We start from the raw sequence: 23,146 nt of genomic DNA, 5'->3' as shown, positions 1-23,146 counted from the left end.
AAGGGGCGTAACATTTCCGTCTCACGCTTGAGGTATTTGGCCAATCACAACGCACTGGATAGCTGGCCAATCAGAGCACACCTCGCTTTTTCAGACCGATGAGCTTTGTAAAAATCGACGCGTTTCAGAAAGGCGGGGCATAGAGGAGAAACAATAATGTACAGTATGTGGAAAATAATGTGTTTTTTTAATCTTAAACCGCATAAACACATTTCATTACACCAAATACACCAAATACTGTTCTTTTTAGCAGCATCATATGACCCCTTTAAACTGATATTGATTGTCCATGATGAATTTCATTATAATTAAATGAATCACAGTACCAGTCTCTTTCTGCAGTGCAAACTGTTAACTACAACTTAACTAACAGTGGTTGACTTTACAAAAGGCTGTTCCTATAGGAGTAGGTAAAGGAAAATCCTGTACTCTTGAGATTTTCTACAGAACAACATGCAGCGTCATTAAAATGAAAAAGTAAACGCCAAATATGAGGTTAAAATTTCTGTTCACATCAGAAGAATCCATACAGACACGTTTCGTTGATAAACCTGTTAGAACAACATTATTTCCAATAGTATTTTTCTGCTTTTACGCATCTGTCTGACAGCTGTCAAGCTTGGCTATTTTGCCTTTCACAACTATTAACATCCAAAACAACAGTCCATTTCTACTCTATTCGTTTGAAATTACCATTTTTCTTCAAAGATTTCACACACTGCTCATTCATGGGAGCAAAATTTGGCATTTTTGTTTAAAAACAGTCAAGTTGGGTGTATCATATTGCTATCATGGCTGGCAAACAGCTGGAGGATGCTAGTTTACGATCCCAAGGCGAATGCCTCGTGTTTTTAATCACTAAATACAAAGCAGGTACATATTCAAAGTTCAGGAGCAAAGCATTTTTGCACTGAGATCATCAATCTTTTTGTAGGTTCATACACACACCGGGTATATTGAGATTAACGGGCGGCTAACTCGCTAATATCGCCAATGCTAGCGCGCAATAAAACAACATGAGATGGTAAGCTAACAGTAGCCTCTTTACCTCTATGTTATACTTCTGCAAAAGCTTTTCAGCTCCCTTGTCATCTCCACCGTCGATCACTGACAGAATAGCAGTCAGACTCATCTCTGAATGTTGCTTTTGCCGTCCACTTACAAACACTAGCAGCCCTTCTTCTTATAACAACAGTAAGGATGAGAGTTACTCACACCTCCTCTGTTTTTCTCATCTGTTCAACTTTAACCCGTCAAACGTCACGTTTCTCGACAACACGCTTTTACAAGAGTCCCTCGTGCACATGGCAAATATTTCGTCAAACCTTCCTGGATGGTATCCAAATTCACCAGGCCGATTAAGTGGACGATTTATGGTGGTAGAACAGCAAAATTCCCATCCTGCTGGAAAATCTTATTTAAGATGGTAGCTGGTGGTTTGTTGATGGTCATTAGCTTCTGCACAACAACAAAACAACAAAACAACAAACCTGCTACCAACTGGGAAATCTATTGACCAGCAACTATCCTTCCAAAACACAGATGCTGACTTTTCAACAGAAAATAATAGATGCAATAGCTATTGCTTTATGTTTAGATTCATCTTTTGTAAATCACTTTGGAAAATGCCTGCAAAATGTAAATGTTTTTCTGAGCCAGCCTTTAAAATTACTTATATATTATCTGCAATAATGAGTTACATCTTGTGCATCGTCTTCATTAAAGAGCACAGAAGGATTTATCTGAAGGTTTGCATGCATACTTCTTGCCAAATATGCCTATCAAACTCTGACTTTCAGTTTTCTTTTTATGCTACATTTCATTAAAGTGCCGTTTTCAATGAATACTTGAGAGGTGTAAGGTCTTTTTTAGAGTGCAAGGTGGAAATGGTAATGCACAAATAAATAAATATTAATATTTAAAGTCAAATTATCAATGTGTGACCATTTAAAAAGTAATTGAGTGCATTAATCAGATTTATTAGACTTTATTTATCAGTGCTGGTTTAACAATTTAAACAATTCTGCATTGTAACAAGTTCAATACTGATTAGCTCAATACCTGTCCATGTCAGTCCTGTCAATACTTTATTGCTTTATATATAGCAATATATATGTACAATGAAATTCTTAATATGTATATTCCAAACATATAGACATTCAAACACAAATAATAAGATATGAACTGGGTTTTAAAAAATCTTTATGTGGCACAAATAAATCCACATATCTCATTTACATGGTAACAGCTGTCACCACAGAAGTTACTGAGTGCTTTTATTTACAAGAGAAAGTGACTAAAGATAATAAATGTTACATTTTCATATTCTTTCCTTTTTATTCCTACCCATAGGGTAATCGGTCCACAGTACCTTTGAGTGCATTCAAGAACACACAAACCTAGGTTAACACTTTTCGGCTCCTAAAATTATACAAAACTGGATATACATTTCAAACACAGATAAACAATGCAAAGGGACACAATGTTACAAAGCTACAGAAACGATTTCTAATATTCCCCCTGCCTCACACTGGGGTAATTCTGCATTTGTGTAAAATGAGAAATCTTACTTTCACATTCGCATGCAACAAGTACTGACATGAGTGGCCCTTATTTGTTTGAACTCCTATGACGTACGTATTCTGGCAGCTGACCAAGAAGGCGTTCTAAGATAAAATATTAAGGCTTTTCTTCCTGTTGCTGAGAATGTGTTATGTTTATGCAAGGAAAGTAGCACACTTTGATGCCGACAAAAGCAAACCCAATGTGGTGTTGTTAACATCACTGTTTGACGTCAAACACCCAATCTTGTGGTAACAGAACACCGTGAGCTGCGTACATATTTACGTTGAAACGAGGTCAGCAATCAAAGTTTTTGCTCAGTAAATGAGTGAGTGGCCTATAATGCTCATAAGAGTTAATGATAAACAGGCAGGGAAAGGCACAACTGGGACACTGCCTTTTTTGCACTCTCACAATGATTGCGTTTTCGAAAAGAGTTTCATTGGCAGCTTGCACTGTAAACACTGACCACACCAATACAAACATCTCTGACACAATGTCATTCCCACTCAAATACATTCTCTGGAATTGTGTTAAATATGGGCTGCCGCTGGTTTATCTGTCCAGCTTTGCACACAGCTTTGCACACGCAGACATTGTCTCTTGGAAAGAGACTCTCAGAAGGGTACAATCATTTTGCCCACCCAGTCGTGGCCTCCCCGTTAATATAGGCGAATCCTGGAAAATGTTGCGCATGCTCATATTCAGAGTTCCTGCGTGGGGCGAGAGGGGAGTACATGTCTCCGGTGGAGTAGCGTGAAGTGTGGACAGCGGGGCTGGAGTAACAGCTGTTGGCCGAGGGCACATCCGGCCATCGGGGGGTCACCGCACTCGAGTGTAGAAGCGGAGAGCCGCTCATCAAACAGGACTCCATTCTGGACATCTGTGGATACTATAAAACAGGGAGACATACATGAGGACTATTGCAAAATATCAGAGAAGTGGCTCATGTGGTGCATTTTCTAAGCAAATCTCATCTTCTTTCTTCATGTTGATAAAGCCATAAGCCATTTTTTTTTAGGCCATGCATAAAGAGAGTTTTTGCAATGCAAAGTAGAGTGCCTAAAACACCCTTAACCACAGTCAAATTACTGTATCAATATAATTAATAATAATATAACAGCAAAAATATGATGATATTTGATTAAAATGATTTTAATAATATTATTAATAATAATGACAATAACAATAACAGTAATAAAAAAAAGATACCAAAAAAATTATACATTAAAAGTAGCAGTAATGTGCCATTTCTTTATTTTTGATTTATGATATAATAACAATCAACAAAAATATTAACAATAATAATTATTATAATATAATTAATATTAGTAGTAGTATGGCATCGCTTTATTTTTAATGTATGATATATAACAATTGGAAGACAAAGAATAATAATATAATTTCAATTACTATTGTGAAGTGAAGTGAAGTGACATGTGGCCAAGTATGGTTACCCATACTCGGAATTAGTGCTCTGCATTTATCCCATCCTAAGTGCACACACACAGCAGTGAACACACACACACACCGTGAACACACACCCGGAGCAGTGGGCAGCCATTTATGCTGCGGCGCCCAGGGAGCAGTTGGGGGTTCGGTGCCTTGCTCAAGAGCACTTCAGTCGTGGTATTGAAGGTGGAAGAGAGCGCAGTACATTCACTCCCCCCACCTACAATTCCTGCCGGATCTGAGACTCGAACTTGCAACCTTTGGGTTACGAGTCCGACTCTCTAACCATTAGGCCACGACTTCTGTTGTTGTTGTTTATCTTTTGCTATTATATCAATTCAAAAATAAAGAAATGCCATAATACTACTATAACTACTACTACTACTAATAATAATAATTATTATTATTGTTGTTGTTTGTTATTTTTGCTGTTATTAATCATAATAATAATACTAATAATCATATATTATTATTTAGTCCTGACAGGACCAACTGACTAAACAGGACAAATTCCCCTGTTATACTGTAATTAAACAAACAAACAAATAAATAAAACTGAAAAATGTGCTGGTAATTTTCTGCCAGGACATTATCCATTAATTTTACAGACATTTTAGTTAAAAAATTCATTTTATACATTGTGCCCTATTTTTTATTTTTTTTACAGTGTATGCATTCAGTCACAGTTTTTGGATTTTTATTACTGATAAAATAATGATGCAAGACTATCTAACAATTTTCTAACTAGAAGTGCCAAACAATTTAACATAATTTGAACATCTGTTCTGCATGCACAACAGAAAAAGGCCTTTTAAGGTAACATTGCACTTTTTCTTAAAAGACCCCCAGAAAGGTATTTTTGTTTCCGTGTGTAACAGACCAAAAACAAAACTGGGCATGTCAGCTCAAGATATGTGTCTATATGAAACACTGTTCTCTCAGGGGAAGTCAGCATAATCTTCATTTGTCTCCTCTCCATTGCCTCCTTCAGAGTAGCCCTCTCAAACAAAGCATGGACATTGTATCCATTTTAAGTTGACGGAAAATAAGTGGAAGTAAAAATTTATAAGTGCTCTCTAAATAGAAACCGTCTACAGTCAGAGCCTTTATGAACGGCTGCGGCATGGAAAAAAGTCAGGCGGGGTCAGAGACCGAGATGTGTTGCTTGGTGACCTTTCGTTCATGCAGAGAAAAGAGACCATTGAATAACAATATTTTAATAAACACTTTTCCATCTGCATCTCCGGCCGCTATAATGCTGTCTGAGGCAGTCATTGAGCAGATACTGAGTGTGTGTGTATGGGGGGGGTCTCTTGGCTCTAGCCGGTCCACCTTTCAGAGTCTGCATCCGCTGTGTGGAGGAGAATTCAGCTACACTGCTTCTGAAACTCTGAGGCCCAGCTGATCCCCCATTACAAAGGAAGGCTGGGCTCTTAAAAGGAAATTACCATCACACCCGCTTTGACTTTCAATATATGTGACGCAGACCCCTGCCTCTCCATCCACAACCGAACAGTTTAATTCAACTGTTCACGCTCTCTCTATCTCAAGGACTATACAGACTACTTAGCATTCAGCTATTCACTCAGTTTCTGAGCTAGTAGCATGCAGCATGAACATTTTGTATACACCTGCATACTAAAATGAACATTTCACACACTGAAAAACCATCATGCTTGTCCACAATTCAGTAAACCAATGCAAATATTTCTGTATCTCCTCCTAGAGCTTTCAGGCACCATCCACCAAACTTGGCAAAAATAAACATGTATTTAAAAAAAAAAAATCTGTTATCTAGAAACAAGAAAACTCTAGCGACCACATAGCTTTCAAACTTGAACTCTCTTGAAACTAAACAATTATTCAAACTACATACTGTTTGAACTTAAAATACATAATACTCACATCCTTCGAATTTCAAATATTCCAAGTACTACGTAAACCCTATATTTACCTTGTCAAGGGAATTTGAACTTCCTAACAAGTCTTTTTCCAAGCCAGCATTCAAAGTTTTCTAAAATCTGCATGGAAAATGTTGCTTTGGGTGATTCATGCTAAAGTAATGGCAGCATTTTGAGATTTAGCAAGTGTTTTTAAAATAAACTTTAACCCTAGAGTTCTCTAGAGGTTTAACAAAGACAATTAACTGAGCTTTTTCATCTTTGTTCTCATTCAGAAGTGAATATGCTTTAAATGCATATGCTAAATGACCTGTATTTCTGATCAGGAGTTCAGCCTATTACCCTAGTGTGTGCTGAGGTAAGCAAGCATTCTCTATCCATAAACCTCTGTGGATAACAGTTACCAGAACATTTCAGATGCTAATGACTGTAATACATCAAGCACCATTCACATTCACAAAAGTATTCTTCTCTCAGTTACAAACCCTGTAAAAGAGACAAGGATGGAATACACTTCCACTCTAAATACTGGGGAATACACAACCATTTCCATCTCTTATTAGGTTTACTTTCTTAATGTTTGTTCCTGGCCTCATTGTTCATGATTCATCTTTGAATTAAATAGTTTGCTTTTGTCAAATCAAAAGTGATTTTTTTTTTCTGAAACAGCTTTCCTTTTAGGTTTAAGATAAAATCAGTGGATAAAATCAAGTTCAGTCAAAACATTTTTCATAAAAAATAAAAATAAAAATTGTAACCATAATTCGCAACCACTAAAATTGGTTGCAAATACAACTAATGCATATAGAAGCCTATATCTATATATATATAGATAGCCTATATATAATTATGACATAAAAAAACAGTCAAAATAATTATACTCTGAGATAAATCTTAAGATTAAAAAAGGCATAATTATGATATACTACTATAGTACTATAATAATTATGAGATCAAATTATGACTTACTTTCTCATTATTTTGACTTCATATTACATAATTGTGGCTTAGTGTCATAATTTCAGCTACTATGAGTCATAATTATGAGATAAAAAGTAGAAATGACAGTCAATTGACAAAAAGTTCATCATAATTTTGACTATCTCATAATTATGCCAGTTTCTGACTTATGTCATAATTATGATTCATCATAAATGTGATTTCAACTGACATTAAACCTTTTTTCAGACCAAGTATTTTGAAAATTAAACGTGTTGTCTAAGAAAATTGTGAAACTATATTTTATAAAAAATAGTTCAGAGCTTGTGAATAAATTGTATCATATTAAAATAATACTGTATGATTTTATCATTTTGGTGGGAGGAGCCTAACCTGTCCGGAGGTCCGGTGGTATGAGGAATAGTGCAGAGGGGTGGGCAGTCCTGGTTCGTGGGTTAAACTGGAGTACTGACTCTGGATAGCATGATGGTGCTGGTTTGCGTAGCTGCTGTAATTATAGCTGCCAGTATACCTAGAAAAAAAAACGTACAAATCTCTAAAAACATTTCATAATCCACACTGTAATGTTGTATTCAGCACATCATTTAATGTCTAATGAATTTGGGGACTCACCCATGCTCATCTCGATATGGGTAAACTGGCATCCTGTGAGTAGATGAGGAGCCGTGTAGAGGGGGTCCGCCTCTCATGCAGGAAAGCTGGGTTCCGGGCTCGGGTGTGCTGCCACCTGAGGTTGTCACTGTGTATGTAAGGGACCAGGTATATGACTGAACAGCTCCTGGCACATACACAGACATACATATACAGAGAAACGTGTTTGGCTTGTTAATTAAATGATCTGATACAGTTTTAATGGATGCATGGAATGGAGCCGTGCCAAATGTGCCACTGAATGGGAGACTGTGATGTAAGATTTGAGTTTTAGAATCAGTTTAGAGTCAGTTCTACACTATTTACCTGTGGTAGCTGATATGCTGGTGTTCTCTGGAGACTGGGCTGAATTGGGGGAACCCACTGCTGGTACACCCACCGAGTGAACAGACTTGGCGGGAGAGTAGGGTCCAGGTGACGTAGATGTGGGGGTGGAACCCATGAGCATCAGCTCTTCCCCAGAATCTGCTATAGTAGTACAAAACAAAAGTCAGCGTGTTAAAAGTCAAAAAGTTAAAGCGATTTTGAAAACTTTGTGATTTTCTCTACTGCAATCACCACATGTTTTGGATGCTGGTGTGCTCCAGCAGACGTCGTAACTATCTTAACCAGATGTGACATTCCTGGTCAACCAGTTTAGCTGGAAACACAATGCTGCACAACCTCTTCCACCAGACAGATCAGCACTAAACCAAGCCTAACTATGATAACTTTCATGCTGGTCTTTAATAGTCTTTCATGGCTCATATAGTATGATATTGGAGAATATGGAGCTCATCGGAGGAAAAACACCTCAATGTTATTCATAAATTAGCAAAAATATTCAATTTGGTGCAGCTGCTGATATTTATATGGCCAAAAAGTTCAATTAAATTCTGATAATTTGTCAAATAAATCAATGAGAACAGTATAGCAGACTACTTACATAAAATTACATTTACATTTAGTCATTTAGCAGACGCTTTTATCCAAAGCGACTTACAAATGAGGACAATATAGAAGCAATCAAAATCAACAAAAGAGCAATGATACGCAAGTGCTATAACAAGTCTCAGTTAGCTTAACGCAGTTCACGTAGCAATGTTTTTTTTTATTATATAATAAATAAAAAGAAAACCGATAGAATAGAAAAAGAATAGAGCAAGCTAGTGTTAGAGGCCTTTTTTGCTTTTGTTAATTGTATAATAAATAAAAAGAAAAGGAATAGATAAAATAGAAAAAGAATAGAGAAGCTAGTGTTAGTTTTTGTTTTTTTTAAGAAAACAAGCAGTTAGTAAATGAATAGAGTGCAAGTCTAAAAGGGGCAAGTTTTTAAGAAAATAATTAGAATAGAGATTGCTAGAGTTAGAGGGTCAAATAAAGATGGAATTAATATAATATTAATATAAATATCAGTTGTCACTCATTATCTCCCCAAAACTTTTTTTTTTACTGTAGGGGCAAAACAAGGAGGCAATTCATTTACTTCCTAAAGAAGTATGAACTATCAAGCAGACGACAGAAGTTATGTAGTAGATTGTGTTCAACATTGAGAGTTTTGTTTTGATCATGTTGATAATTTATAGAGGCCTTAGAAATTTGTGTATCAAATTTAGTAGGCTTTATAAGCTTTAACTTTGTTTTTAAAAAAACAGCACCTTAAAATTTATACTTGAGGTTTGACTGTGCACCATTTATGTGACTCTCTTCAAGTAACATCACCTACAGAACTAATGAAAACTACTATTTTAGTGACAAATTAGCTTTCCGTGTTGGTCTCCAGACTGAAGCCATGAGCGATCAGCTCTATTGCTTGTATCAAATGGATCTCACCTGGTGTCCCCTCTCCTTTCATAGCCCTCATCAGTTCATTGGCTCTCTCTTGGCAGTGCAAAGACTCAAGCAGGTATAGTACGTAGTCATCAAACATGAGGTGGATCAAATGGAATGAGCCTATAAGTACAAAAAATAGTCCCATTTACCATAAAAAAGTTTATGTATTCTACCAATTCATGTCACCTGTCCAAGTAATAAATGAAGGCTTTGTGGACTATTCCCATACAGCATTAGCCAATCAAATGCAATTCGATTTGAATCTAACTGATTTACTGAAGCACATTTAAATGGTAAAAGCTCAAAACCAAGTCAGAACCAAGCGAGCGGTCCAACCATAAGCACTACAGAGTTACTGAAGCATATGATGCTTTGAGTCCATGTTCTGAATGAGATGGGGGAAAGAATTCATAAGGAGCATGGCACAATCCTCGCATTGTGTTAGCAACTCCAGCCACTATGTGCATAATAAACATTGCGGCTATTCAGCGGACTGGGCGCAATACTGCCCGGTCATAAAATGGGAAGAAGAGGGAAAGACTTGGTGGGGGTTAGCCTTTGTTAATTAGCTGTTTTGTACAGAGAGCTGCATTATCAAAACACTGCAACCAGCTGTGCCTTTGATATTCACAGACAGAGCTGACAGGGAGGGGGCCTTCACCTCTTTTATGGTCCTTCTTTCAGTTACTTTACCATAGACAGCTAGGTGGTGTAAGCCAAGAGTTAGCAAAGCTGCCATCTTAGTTAAAAGTTGACACTTGGTGTTGTGGATTGAGGAACTTTTAGTTAACTTGACAAATCAAATGAGTTAAAAGAAGATTCATATCTACTCTCCCTAATAGGATGACTGTGACAAAACGGTGCAGCCTGACTCACCGAAGCTGGGTGCGCTATGTAGCGTCATATCCCGGATAACTCTGGTCCCGAAACATGACCACATGAGCAGGAACTGCTGAGCTATCCTCTTCAGGCATCCGGGTCTCTTCCCCGCCACCTAAATGGAGTATTACCATGAGAAAAGCCTGGGGGAGGGTGCAGGGGCCTTAACCTTTGGGTCTAACCCCCAAGAACGAAAAACATGTCAAAAAGTCAACTATTTGATTTGCCCCTAAGGAAACACCCTCCCATTGAACTATTGTCTGGTAGGTAGTAGAAGTTCCCATGGAAACCAGATTTACAAGCCCATATCTGGACTATAATGGGCACGAAAAGGGGCCATGAAGACATTATTAAGTTGGGGAATTGCATCACGAAAAGTCTTAAGTATGTTGTGACGGCATTTAGAGTTGCATGGGTTGGACACCTGCAGATTTAGTTTGGATTGGAAGAACATATAAACAGTGCTTGAAAAGGGCTATGACAATACTTGATATTCCTGTTTAAATGTCTCTAAAATGAATAAATAAATTATTTTTAAAAAATGTGTAAAAATAAAAAAATACTATATAAAATCATTTTACATTTTAAATGGCAAAAAGTCAGTAATTTAAAAAAAATAAATCAATACTTTTATTCAGCAAGGACTCGTTAAAATGCATCAAAAGTGTCAGTTAAGACATTTATAATGTTACAAAAAAATATATATTTCAAAGAAATGCTGTTCCTAACTATTAATCAAAGAATTCTGAGGGAAAAAATATCATAGTTTCTACAAAAAAAAAATAAAAACGAAATACTGTTTGCAACTGATAGTAATAAAAAAAATGTTTCCTGAGCACTAAATCAGCATATTAGAATGATTTTTGAAGAATCATGTGACACTGAAGACTGGAGAAATTCAGCTTTGAATTTTTGGAATATATATTTTCAAAAAATTCAAATATACAGTATATATACATATAATCTACATAATGAAATATATAGGTACATAATAATCATACTGCAAATTGTGAATTAAGCATAATATGAATTTCATGGTATGAACACTTACCTTCATGACACATCTCTCCACCATAGAGTCCAGCCACTCGATGTAGGCTTCAATGGGCGACTGGTCCTCCAGCAGTCTGTCAAATTCTTGATACACTTTGAAAAACAACAGAAAACAGATAGACAGAGAGATTAACAATATATCTGAGTAGGAAGAAGAAATCATAAGCATCCAAAATTAATACAATTCTTTTTTTGAAGCATTCATTTCACAATATCAGTTTTAATTGCTTGCAAAAGTTGCTTATACATAATTGCAAAAATACTACTGGCACAGACTTGAGAAATCTGTATTAAATGGAGAGAGAGAGGAGCTCAGAATCCTCATTTGAGGACGACATGACAGAATCTTTGAACTTTGACCTGATCAGGCATGTGAGAGGTTGACGCTGAAATGAATTTGAAATGCTCCTCAGGGTGTCAAACTGTGAGGGTTAACCTCTCAAGTGTCTGTGGTTAAAGCTCGACTCTCATGGTCGTGGGAATGATTCAGCGCTGGTTGACAGCTACTGTGTGAAATCCGAATCATAAACCAGCAGGGTTTTTAACACAGCGCTGCATGTGATTCTGCTGCAATAACACACCACTAAACTAGTGAAGCACAGAAACACTAATAAATCATTCTGAACTAAACCGGCTAGGTCTGATCTAATACTTTTTCATTTAAATCTTACATTGGATGATAAGCCTCCTCTGGTCCTCTCTGGAGTCTTCCATCGTATAAAGAGTCTGTTTAGTGATGCTGTTAAGGTCTACGTTCCTCCAGTCCTCAAGCATCTGAAAGGTGATGTCTGCACTGTGGATCACGGTTCGAGAGGCCTGCAAGAGCAAGTACATCATTCAGATTTCACCCTGCAATATGCCTGATCATATACACTTGTGTAAACATGATGGAATATAGGAAAATGTTACATATTTAACATACAATTCCTGTATACCTGACAGAGATGGTTTAATGATGTTTGTCGTTTAAGTATCTGGGAAAATCTTCTTGACACTGAGAATAAAACATATATTTGTTTAGAAATGGCCTTAGAATGCCAGCAAAATTCATTTTGATGTTTTTCAGAGTATTTCAGAGTATATTAGCACATACATTCAAACTTTATGTTGCGCAAGTTCTCAGGCAGGTCATGTAATGCCACCTTCAGCCACTCGTCCAGCTGCTTGGCGAACTTCCTGATCACCTGAGTCAGGCTACATTATTCAAAACACACAAACAAGGACACCATGTAGTACATTACACTTAAGTACAAAGGATGCTCTGACGCAATGAATTTTTGACCTTTTGTCTGGGGCAATTCAAATAAGAGTCATTCGTCATTGGCAGGAAATCTTCTGGTAAGTTAATTACACTGACGCAAAAAAATGAAATGCAGATAATGCTAGCAATGATCTCAATGGCAATAGTATTTAAGGTATTTATTTAGCTTGAAGAGAAAAGTCCATTTGACCAAAGCTGATTGGTTGCTTGGTGTTTTAACAAGTTGAAGGAAGGTAAAATAATAATCACAACTATTACATCATTTTAATTGTGCATCCCAAGCCCATGCCATTAAAAAAACAGCCCAAAGTAGCCCAATTACCTTGTCCCAAATATAAAAATGCAATTTCCATCCCTAAAATAGAAATTTTACAGTCACTGTCATGGACATTTATCATAAACACAGCTCAAATGCTTCCTACTAGTGTGGCCCAAAACATTCAGCAGTTTTATTACAGGTAGAATGCAAAATGTTTCAGTACAAGCATTTCAACCAAATGTAATTTATGCAATATTTTAAACCTTTAACCCACTGGGGAAAATCAACCCATGGCAACAGTTTAAAAGCAGCCCAATTTCGTGTAAAAAAACAATAACAACCCTGCATCCAACACTAGCTGCAGAAGTCAGATTTGACTGATCACGGGTCGAGAGTAAGGAATCGATAAATCCAATTTAAAAACCTATTTAAGGACTCTGGCATGAGGATGTTAATTTGATAACAAAAACTGAATGTGATTCTAGAATGTTTATTAAGCATTGCATATATATGATCTGATCCCAGTGATTACTGAAAATAAAGACGCGGCTTTTACCAACAGTGGGGCTAATTTCATACAGTTGTTCGTAATGCAAATGCTGATTATGTTGAATGTGAAATATCCATATATGCACGTAAAAATCTGGTCACACTTTATTTTAAGGTCCAATCCTCGCTATTAACAAAACATTAACAACGACTTTTCCCTCAATAAAGTCCTAATTTGCTGCTTAATTAATAGTTAGTAAGGTAGTTGGTAAATTTAGGTATTGGGTAGGATTAGGGATGTAGAATATGGTCAGGCAGATTATGTGTTTTATAAGTACTAATAAACAGCCAATATTTTAATAATAGGCATGCTAATAAGCAACTAGTTAATACCGAGAACTGGTCCCAATACTAACTGGTCCCAATACTAAAGTGTTACCAATAATTATATTAATATGTGAGTTTACTTGACCTTAACTTTCAGCTAATGTCACAAAGCCCTCTTATTTTGTCAAATTCTCTCACTTTTTTATTTATTTCATATAGGTACAGGCACAGCCTTTTTCAATCCACCCAATTCTGATGAATAAATCAGAATCAAATCCTGTCATAATTATTTTTCTTATTAAAGGGTTAGTTCACCCACAAAAACAGCATAATTTATTTAACAATTCTTCTCCCCCGAGTTACGTCTTCCGCCATTTTGGAGAGTACCCAAGAGCATAATCGACGTAATCAGCGTTGTTTACGTTCGGGGGAGAAAGCGCGCGCATGAACGTAATCTGCGTAATTAGCGTTGTTTATGCTTAGGGGAAAGCGTGCGTATGCATTGAGATACTCTCTAAAATGGCGGAAGACGTAACTCGGGGGAGAAGAATTGAATAAATTGTTATTTTTGTTTTCTTTGCGCTCAAAAAGTATTCTCGTAGCTTCGCAAAACTGAAGTTGAGCCACTGATGTCACATGGACTGTTTTACCGATGTCCTTACTACGTTTCTGGACCTGGGAACATTACAGTTGCGTTGCTGTCTATGGAGGGTCAGAGAGCTCTCACATTTCATCAAAAATATCTTAATTTGTCTTCCGAAGATGAACAAAGGTCTTACAGGTTTGGAACGACATGAGGGTGAGTATTTAATGACATAATTTTCATTTTGGGGTGAACTAACCCTTTAAATATCCCATTTTACTCAGAATTATGTCACATTGAGGAAATAAAATGGATTGCATGTAATTCTGAAAGGTACTGCAGCACTATCCTTAAACTGCAGGTGTATAAATTCTGTTTTTAACTAAATCAAAAAAGGTGGGAATGGGACTCACCTGTCAGGCAGAGCCTGTAGGACGGTGGGCATGAGGACTCCTGAGATGGCCTTGTACAATATGGAGTCACACACACCGACTATGTTGACCACTGTAGAAGAGCACAGGACAGGGAGCATGTGGGGCGGCATGCCCTGCCAAAAGTGCAACAGGAAGCTCTGGACCTACGCATATACACAAACACAAATAAACATTGCGATAACATGACGGAATTGATCACCCTCATCATGCCACCAGTTGATCAAAGCTTGAAGAAATAGCAGACCTCATCAAAGTTGGCTCGTATGACTGTATCCAGTATCCTCTGACAGTGAGTTCTGTACATCATGATAAAGGTTGAGACCTTTTAGAGGAAAAAAAGCTCATTTAAATGACTTATAATACTTTCCCACAAAGAATAATTCACTTAGTGCTAATTATGTCATACCAAATTCATCCCTGACTCATGGTCATGCATTAATAAGACACCAAAAGACTCTAACCCTAAAGAAAGAGGATACAAATACCAAACAACAAAAAAGCTGCTTTCACGAACAATGCCTATTTACAAGGTCCTGCCAAACCAGTGTGTAAAAAGGCTTTAAAGATCAGAAACTCACAAACCATTTAAAATTACAGGCGCCTTTTTAAAGCGGGACAGCTAGTGCCCATCCTTTGTGCAATGCGAGATCTTATTATCTACTCGAAAGATTAAGAGTTCGCTAGGAACCAACACATAAATCCTCCAGGTCTTCATCTAAATCCAGGCCCAGGGAAGGTCCGTCTGACACATGAAAGCAGGATCTAGAGGGGAGGGTAGTGGGCAGGAGGAGGGAGAGGGGGGTTGGAGTTGGAGGTTAGTAGTTAGAGTTTTAGTGATCTGTTTACCTTCTCCTCTGGCAGACTGGCAGGCAGATTTAAGTCTTTGACATTTGGAAAGTCTGGCAGGAGAGTGCCCAGCTTGGAGCGCGGTGAATACGCCACTGTCTGTTTGGTGACCACTTTCTTGCCCGTCTCGTTCACCCACGCAGCGCCCTTTTTAGAGTACATCACATCGTAGAACTGAGAGCTCTCTTTCACAGCGATTCCATAGTAGTGATACCTAAGAGGGACGAGCGAGTGGCAGAATGAACATTTTACTTTGTTTGCTGACTAAAGCAGTCCTACAAAAGCAGTTAAAGCAGTCATGATTAGAAGGTTTTCATAATCTCTGCACTGGTTTTTATAGGCATGAATAACTTTTTCCATATTATCTGTCTAGTGTAAATGGCGATACATCTTTCAATGCCTAAGATTCTCATGACTGCATCTTTTTTGACAGTTCATTTGGTGCTATATATATATATATATATATATATATATTAATTCTAAATATAAAAAAGTGGTCACCATGAACTTTAGAAGTGAGCACTTTTGATTGAGTGAACTTTTGCACAGTTTAGATCAACATTAGGGTGGATACAAAGGGGGGGGGAATAATTGTGCAAATATATTACCATATTTTTTATTTTTTTAGAAGTAATACTTACTCCACTTGTAGGCAGTGTTGTGGAAAGTTACTTTTAAAAGTAATGCATTACAATATTGCGCTACTCCCTAAAAAAGTTACTAATTGCGTTACTTAGTTACTTTCTATGGAAAGTAATGCGTTACATTACTTTTGTGTTACTTTTTCTCACCTGGGCTGGGCTTGTGAATAAAAAAAATTATTAATAACAAATAACACTTATTTCAGCAATAAAAAAAACCAAACAAATGTGATGTTTAACTCAAGTCATTTAGTTCATATGGTTATCTTATTCGTATGGTTGACCATCAAAGGTCAGCACTGAGATTAAATACGTAATATATATTTGTGTTATTTAACAGATTTAATTATTGCATGTTTGCGGAATATTCTGAGTTTGCATTTCACTGTTTTTATTCATTTCTAGGAATACTGAATCTGTTTTTGTGCAAGTAAGATGAATAAATGCATGTTCACATTTAGTCTAGAACTACAGTAACCATCATGTTTACACAGTGCACCTTAGCACTTACTCGCAATTTCACTCAACATGGAAACAAGAGGTCTCAATCAATAAATGGAAAACAAAAGTAACTTGCGTTACTCATTTGAAAAAGTAACTAAAATTAAAAGTAATGTGTCACTTTAGTTACTTGAAAAAAGTAATCCGATTATGTACAGGACCCGGGGGAGCGGGATAAGGGTGTCGGGGGGCGGCTATATGAGTAGGTGGGTTGAGGGGTTGTGGGAACAAGGGTGAACATGTTCATTGTTTATATTGTCCAGCTATGAGTTTGCAGAAGAGGTGTAAGAAAAGACCACTGGCTGTGGCTCTTCATAACACCCAGTATTATGTCATGCTTTTTTTTTTTTATAACAGGTTTTTTTCCCTCTTTCACGTGAACATGTGTATGTTTATAGGATCTTTGATGAGACCACTGGCTGTGGCTCTTCATAACACCCAGTATTATGTCATGCTTTTTTTTTTTGGTAACAGATGTTTTCCTTCCTCTTTCACGTGGACATGTATGTTTATAGGATCTTTGATGAGAGAAAACTCCATGATTACCTCATCAAAACTTGACTATCATAAAAGACCCAAATATTCCCAAATATTTGATTTCATCACTGAAGGGCTGAATACAGGTTATTACCTTCCCAAAGCTTGCAGCGTTGACCGGCTGAGAATCAAGAAATTTTCTTCTAAAATGAGCATTTTTATCAGGCTCCTATGTGTAAGCTCAGTAATTTCACTTCAATGGCAATGAATAGGTTCTTTTCATTGCCATTTAAGTGAAATAACTGAACATAAACATAGGAGCCTGATAAAAATGCTCATTTTAGAAGAAAATTTCCAACGGCACTTAGAGGCTTTTGCATCAGATATATTATATAAAGTAAAATGTTATATACAGTGTATAATAAAGGTGTCTTAAGTCTTTTTTTGTTTTCTTTTTCTTTTTTAAAGACATGTTCTGTCATAACACTCACATTAGGTTCCCTTTAAATAATTGTTCATGTTTCATGCAGTTTATAGTTTCATTTAATTTATTCATGAATATTCGTTAGACTTACTTTCGTCGTTGGACATATTTCCAATAGAAGAGTGGCTGGAGAAGCGCCTGCTCTCGCTTTCGTTCAGACATCTTTCAATCCAGCTCTCTGCGAAAGTAAAATATATTTATGTAGGCTATATATATTTACATTACTGTTTTTTTTTATTGTAAGCATAACCTATATATGGCTGTCTTCACAGTAGCCTTTTTGTTATGTCCTCTTTTTTTCTTAGATGAAAAATTAAAAACCACATTATTACAACATTATTAAACCTACAAACGTTTCATTTAGCTTTCATTTATTATTTTCTGCACCATTCTATTTTTATTTAAACATAGCCTAAATTTTAACATCATATGATTTATCTCAGTAATTCCCATCAGCAGAAGCAACAGGTGCATGACCGCGCTGTGGTTTCTAAACTTAACTATTCTTTTTTCTTTTTCTTTCTTTCTTTAAGCTTTTTCCCACCACAGCTTGAAAAAAAAAAACTGCTAAAGCGTTGAACTGTAATTGTTCATTTGTGAATTCCAAATAATTTTTCTTGTTCACACGAACTGTCAGTTTGCGGTCGAGTGAGTGCAATAAACACCAGTAAACGTGGCTGTGTGTTATTGCAGCCACTGTCTATAGAGTTGAGGGGCAGAATAATGACGGTGCAATTCAATTACAATCGATTGTGTGGATCTTTGGGCAGCTGGGATTCTATTCGAAATGTTTTTAGCAGAACTGCAGGAATCCCGCATTGTTCCCGAGGCGAATTACAAGCGCGCGCTCCTCCATAGCGCTGTCGTCATAATAGAACCTTTTTTAGCGCCATTCTCATTTCTGTTATGTAAGTAAGCCGGCTGGTGTCCTTACATCACAAAACAGAAACGCTTATAATATAATTCGATTCGAACTTATGTCAATCATGTTTTCCCGCACGGGCCATGGCAACTGTCGCTATAGCATTGGTTGCCAGGGCTGCGAGTCGACTGGGAAACCAACAGCCTGCTGATGCATCAAGATGGCGGCTGAAGTTATAGTGAAAGTTATGAGACTTAAAACTTTTGTTGGATAAGTTCTTTGACAGCCATCAGACAACGAACTGCTCAAACGGCAGGTGTAAAGCAAGAAGCAGTTTCGATTTTATTAAAATATTCTTTTAGGAGTGATTTGATTAAATTAAGACTGAAATCTGCATTTCTCAAGGGATTACACGTCATAGTTTGGGAGCTAAAAAAACTTGAATCAGTTCAAGTTTCTTTAAAAGTTCCCAGTTTTGATGCATCATAATAATCCTAATAAATCCTCATCATTAGTTTCAACAGGAGACAATCAAGCAAAACACCCAGACAGTAGCCTATTACACATGTGTCTCATTTATTTTAATTAAAGTTCTTAAACTTAAGTTTGGTTATTTTACAAACTTTCCTTATAGTGACTTATTGAGAAGCAAAATAAACCTGAAGTCAGATGGAGAAAAAGATAAACAAGTTAAATTTACTTAAAATGTGTAATATCCTTTGTTTTGCAAAACATATAAGGTAATTTAAAAAATGTCACTATCAGTGATAACACCAGACAATAACAAGCGGTCTAAACTATTTATTTGACTTTTTAAAATAGCAATAATACATTATTTGGAATGCCACCAATTGGTAATTATTATTACTTTTTTAAACAATTTAGTTACATTTTTGCTGACGTTTTATTTTAAATGTATTTAAATTTAAAAAGTATTATTATTATTATTATTCTGCAGCTGTTATTTTGAAGCTCAACAAATATTTTTTTCTCAGAAACTAATTCATCTCCGTCAGCGTTGGCTTAGTCAACTGAGATCAGATTTTCAGTCTGTAATTGAATTATTTGCTCTGTGAACAGTTTAAGTGCTCTAAATAATTGGATTAAATCCAATCTAACGGCGAGACTGATCTGAGATAGTTCATAATCATGCATTAAATATCAGAGTGAAAAAGCGTCATTTAAATATAGCAAATATTCAATAATTAACTTCTAATTTTTTTCCTAGAACAATTGCATTGAACTGAGTAACTGAAGCCACATGGAACGTGTTTTAAAAACAAAATTAGTAAAACACTACAGCATAACATCTGTTATCTAAATATTCTGTACAGATTATAATGTTGTCTTTAGTGTTTATAGCTTCAGAAGCAGCAATTTTATATTTACCAATTGTACAGAGTGCAGTTTCACTCAAGTCAAAACCTGGCTTGAGCAGGTGCCTCATTTTCATAAAACTTTTAAACTGGACGACAAACTCAGAACTGTGACCAAAATTTAAGGTCACATTGCTACTCCGTAAAACTGCCGTCCACTTTACATAATCCCAAAACCACGTAAAACAATAATCTCAGCAAAAGAGCACCCATCCTGAGCAATTAAAAACATGCCAATTTATCTCTTGGTGAACAAGAGCTTCCCTGACGGAAGGTTAAATAACTTTTTCTGATGCCAATCTCAGGTCACACAATCCCAAGGCCCGCTTCGCGTTCCAAAAGAGCCCTGATCCCAAGCGTCCCGATGTCACGGCGGTGCAGCAGGAACCAACCTGTGGAATCCATGTCAGGCTCTTCCAGCAGCCCACAATGCATCCTCTTCCCATGCACGTTCCAGGGGCTCCTTTGAGAAAATGGCTCCGTGCAGGACTCCCCCTCCTCAGCTCCCTCCGTCTCTCCGAGAGAACTGCCCGGCGCTGAGATGGATAAGATGTGAGGTCCGTGGAGAGGGTGGCGGTGGTGATGGAGGTGGGGGTGCGGGTTGTAGGAGCGGGTGGGGTGGAGGGGGATCACAGACTCCAGAGATCCAGCGGGGGAAAAGCCAGAGCCGTCAAAATGTTTGCTGATGTTTCATGGGAAAGGGGCTGATTTTATAGGAGCCCTGATGGGGGACATGTCATTGATAGGCTCGGCAGGCTGATGAATGGCTTCGAGTCAGATGGGGATGTGGCAAGGCTCACTGGAAGTCTTTTGTGAGGCTGTTTTGAATAAGAAAAGCTCCCTTCCCAGAAAAAAAAAAGAGGCTTAGATCTACGCAAACCCAGCACTGTGGCCTCCCCGTCTCCCATTATAGCATTTAATACGTTTTCGTACCCTCTCCTCACACGCACATACACACTCTGCCCCCACTGCTTTAGTTTTAAAGTCCTCCATCCAAGGGCCACTTTTTGGCCCATTGCAAAATTGCACTTTTTTTGATGTCTTCAACTCCGAAGCTCTGGAAACGGGAGCGTTGAAGTTGCGTTCATTCAAAATCGATGCAAAAAACGTCGAACTCTCACACAAATGCATTCCATCGTCATTTTGGATGCTTTTGACACCAAACGCCCATTAAGGCCATTGGCAAAACTGGAAAGAGAAAGTTTGGTGGACCCCCTCCCCTTCTCGCTCTCTCCTTGAAGCAACCTTATTTTAGTGTGCTGGGAGGAGAGTGCGGCCACAAAAGAGGGAAGTAAAAGTGTAGAGCCTGAGGCAGGGAGGGCTCTGATGGAGTGCCTACAAACTGCAGAAGGGAAAGCTGTGATTAGAATATGAATGGAACCACGGGGGAAAGAGTGAGTAGCAGAAAGGGGGATTATGGTGGAACTGCTCCCCACTTGCTGGATGGCAGAGGAACGTTCGCTCCTACATCTATCGACTGCGCAGGCGTAAGGATGCCACGACGGGCTCCTCGCTGCGTGGCGGCAGGACTTCAGCTGGAGATATTTGTCATTTGAGGTTTGGATGGAACTAATGTACGGTGGCCCCCAAAATGTGTTTAAACACTTAATTTAAAATTAGAACATAGAGTTAGAAAATATCAAACCAACTGCCAATTATTTAAAAGAAAGAACATTTCAAGCAAAACATTTAGTTGAAAACGGAAATTTTAAGTGTTAAAACAACAGATATACATGGAAATATACGAGTTTGGACACTTTCTGGTTGTCAAATGTTAGTGTAAAATATCCTTAGATGGCATACATGTTCACCTGTGTGAACTTGAGAACTTCGAAGTAATTTCAAAGTAGTTCAAGTTAATTTTCTTTGCAGATGTCATTGGTTTTATATTTTATCGTCTAATGCAATGCAATTTTTGGGGGCCATAAGCAAACCAACACTGAGCCATCAGTTATTACAGCATAGCATCTTTGCTTATTGTCCATTGTTGGCAACAGCTGTTTTTTGGTCCACTATGCTATGGCTCAGTTTTCCAGTTTGCTGTCTAGACATTGACTATTGTTCAAAAGGTTGGGGTCAGAAAGATTTGTTCTTAAAGAAATAAGTCTTTTTATTCAGCAAGGACATATTAAATTCATAAAAAGTAGGGTTAAAGACATTTCTGTTTCAAATAAATGTTGTTCATCTATTCATCTAAGTATCCAGAAAAAAATGCATTAGTTTCCACAAAATATTAAGCAGCACAAGTATTTTCAGCAGCAAATCAGCATATTAGAATGATTTCTGAATGATAATCTGACTGACACTGAAGTCTGGAATAATGGCTGCTGACAATTCAGCTTTGCCATCATAGGAATAAATTACATTTTAAAATATATTAAAATAGAAAACTTATTATGACTTGTAATATAATTTATTTTAAAAATACTAAAAAAATCGTAACTCCAAATGTTTGACAGTAGCGTACCTCTCATATTAAAAACAAGTAAACAATAAATAAAACAGAACTAATACTACAAATCTTCAAAGAAACCGAACAAAATAACAAATTGAAAGCTTCATCTAAAGGCCAGTATACCAGCTTTCATTTGAAACTGTATAGATTAACCAGCACCTCTAACAAGCTGGGAAGTGGATGGCGAGAGAGAGGCAAACATCAATGAAAATTTCCTTAATTACAGCTTTAAAGATGGAGGCTGTGAAGGAAAGGAGGGAGGAGGAAGTCAATCTTTGCATCGTCTCCTCAGAAGACTTCCTTTTTCTGTTCGTCTACCCTCAGTCTCATTAGCCCCTCATTAGCTAGGACAGGTGCAGCCGGCCAAAAGAGACACCCTCAGACCCTTATACCTCACCAACCAGCGAGTGAGCCGCACTGTCAGTGCCCATTCTACCGATGTGAGATGCATTCTTCCAATCAAAGCTTTCCACGGCTGCTTGGTGGGTGGGAGCAATCTTTGAATAGTGGATGATTTGGTGTATAAAAAAAGCAGCAAAGTGGGAAGGTGGTCAATGTAACAACAAGCTCCTTTCTGCTGTCAGTGTTGTCACATTAACACTTCATCAAGACTGCTCAATACTTCCACCACCAATACTTTCTGATCATCGCTCTTAAAAAAAAGAAAATGTCTTGAGATGCAACAAAAACAAAATGTACACATTATTCATCATTTACCTTTACTATTTATTTGTTTATTGTAAAGCAAACCTTACCATTCTGAAGGGAACTGAAACAAAAAAATCTACATATTTCAGACAGCACACATACACACTGTAAACTAGAGGAAATGCCAATAATCAGTTTATTCCCTTCAAGTCAAAAAAAAAAAAAAAAAAAAA

The 23,146-nt window shown here is 37.2% G+C and overlaps 2 protein-coding genes across 3 annotated transcripts in view; both read right to left on the bottom strand.

Annotated features, from left to right (window-relative positions):
• LOC107749279 (synembryn-B) overlaps positions 1–1,449 on the bottom strand; it is a 15,774-nt gene extending 14,325 nt beyond the window's left edge. Inside the window, exon 1 of one of the 2 annotated variants that reach the window (XM_016564375.1) lies at positions 1,049–1,449. In XM_016564375.1, the coding sequence (XP_016419861.1) occupies positions 1,049–1,132 (84 nt within the window). In that variant the 5' untranslated portion in view covers positions 1,133–1,449. The remainder of the gene's footprint in view (positions 1–1,048) is intronic. The other variant, XM_016564374.1, reaches the window with a different exon arrangement.
• Positions 1,450–2,191: 742 nt separating this feature from the next.
• Positions 2,192–17,304, bottom strand: LOC107749308 (transcription factor RFX4-like). The gene is made up of 14 exons (XM_016564422.1): positions 17,243–17,304; positions 15,470–15,683; positions 14,868–14,945; positions 14,603–14,766; positions 12,364–12,464; positions 12,206–12,264; positions 11,942–12,086; positions 11,269–11,363; positions 10,215–10,332; positions 9,339–9,458; positions 7,833–7,994; positions 7,488–7,653; positions 7,248–7,386; positions 2,192–3,454 (listed from the first exon to the last, which is right to left on the bottom strand). Exons 1-14 carry the CDS (start codon positions 17,302–17,304, stop codon positions 3,194–3,196), a joined length of 1,884 nt encoding a protein of 627 aa, XP_016419908.1. The 3' UTR covers positions 2,192–3,193.
• Between the last annotated feature and the right edge of the window lie 5,842 nt (positions 17,305–23,146).

Source organism: Sinocyclocheilus rhinocerous, unplaced genomic scaffold (genome assembly GCF_001515625.1).
Source record: "Sinocyclocheilus rhinocerous isolate Xijiao unplaced genomic scaffold, SAMN03320098_v1.1 scaffold1311, whole genome shotgun sequence".
Lineage (NCBI taxonomy): Eukaryota > Metazoa > Chordata > Actinopteri > Cypriniformes > Cyprinidae > Sinocyclocheilus > Sinocyclocheilus rhinocerous.
Note: the sequence above shows the minus strand (reverse complement) of the source record. Positions and strands in the feature narration are given on the sequence as shown.

What these genes read in the sequence shown, in the direction of transcription:
- LOC107749308 (XM_016564422.1), bottom strand. Translation starts at nt 17,304, where the DNA reads ATGCTCATTTTAGAAGAAAATTTCTTGATTCTCAGCCGGTCAACGCTG. An exon ending in CCAGTCTGCCAGAGGAGAAG is followed by an intron (nt 14,946 to 15,469) that starts GTAAACAGATCA and finishes TTCCTCTAAAAG; the next exon opens with GTCTCAACCTTTATCATGAT. An exon ending in ACCACCGGACCTCCGGACAG is followed by an intron (nt 3,455 to 7,247) that starts GTTAGGCTCCTC and finishes CCTGTTTTATAG; the next exon opens with TATCCACAGATGTCCAGAAT.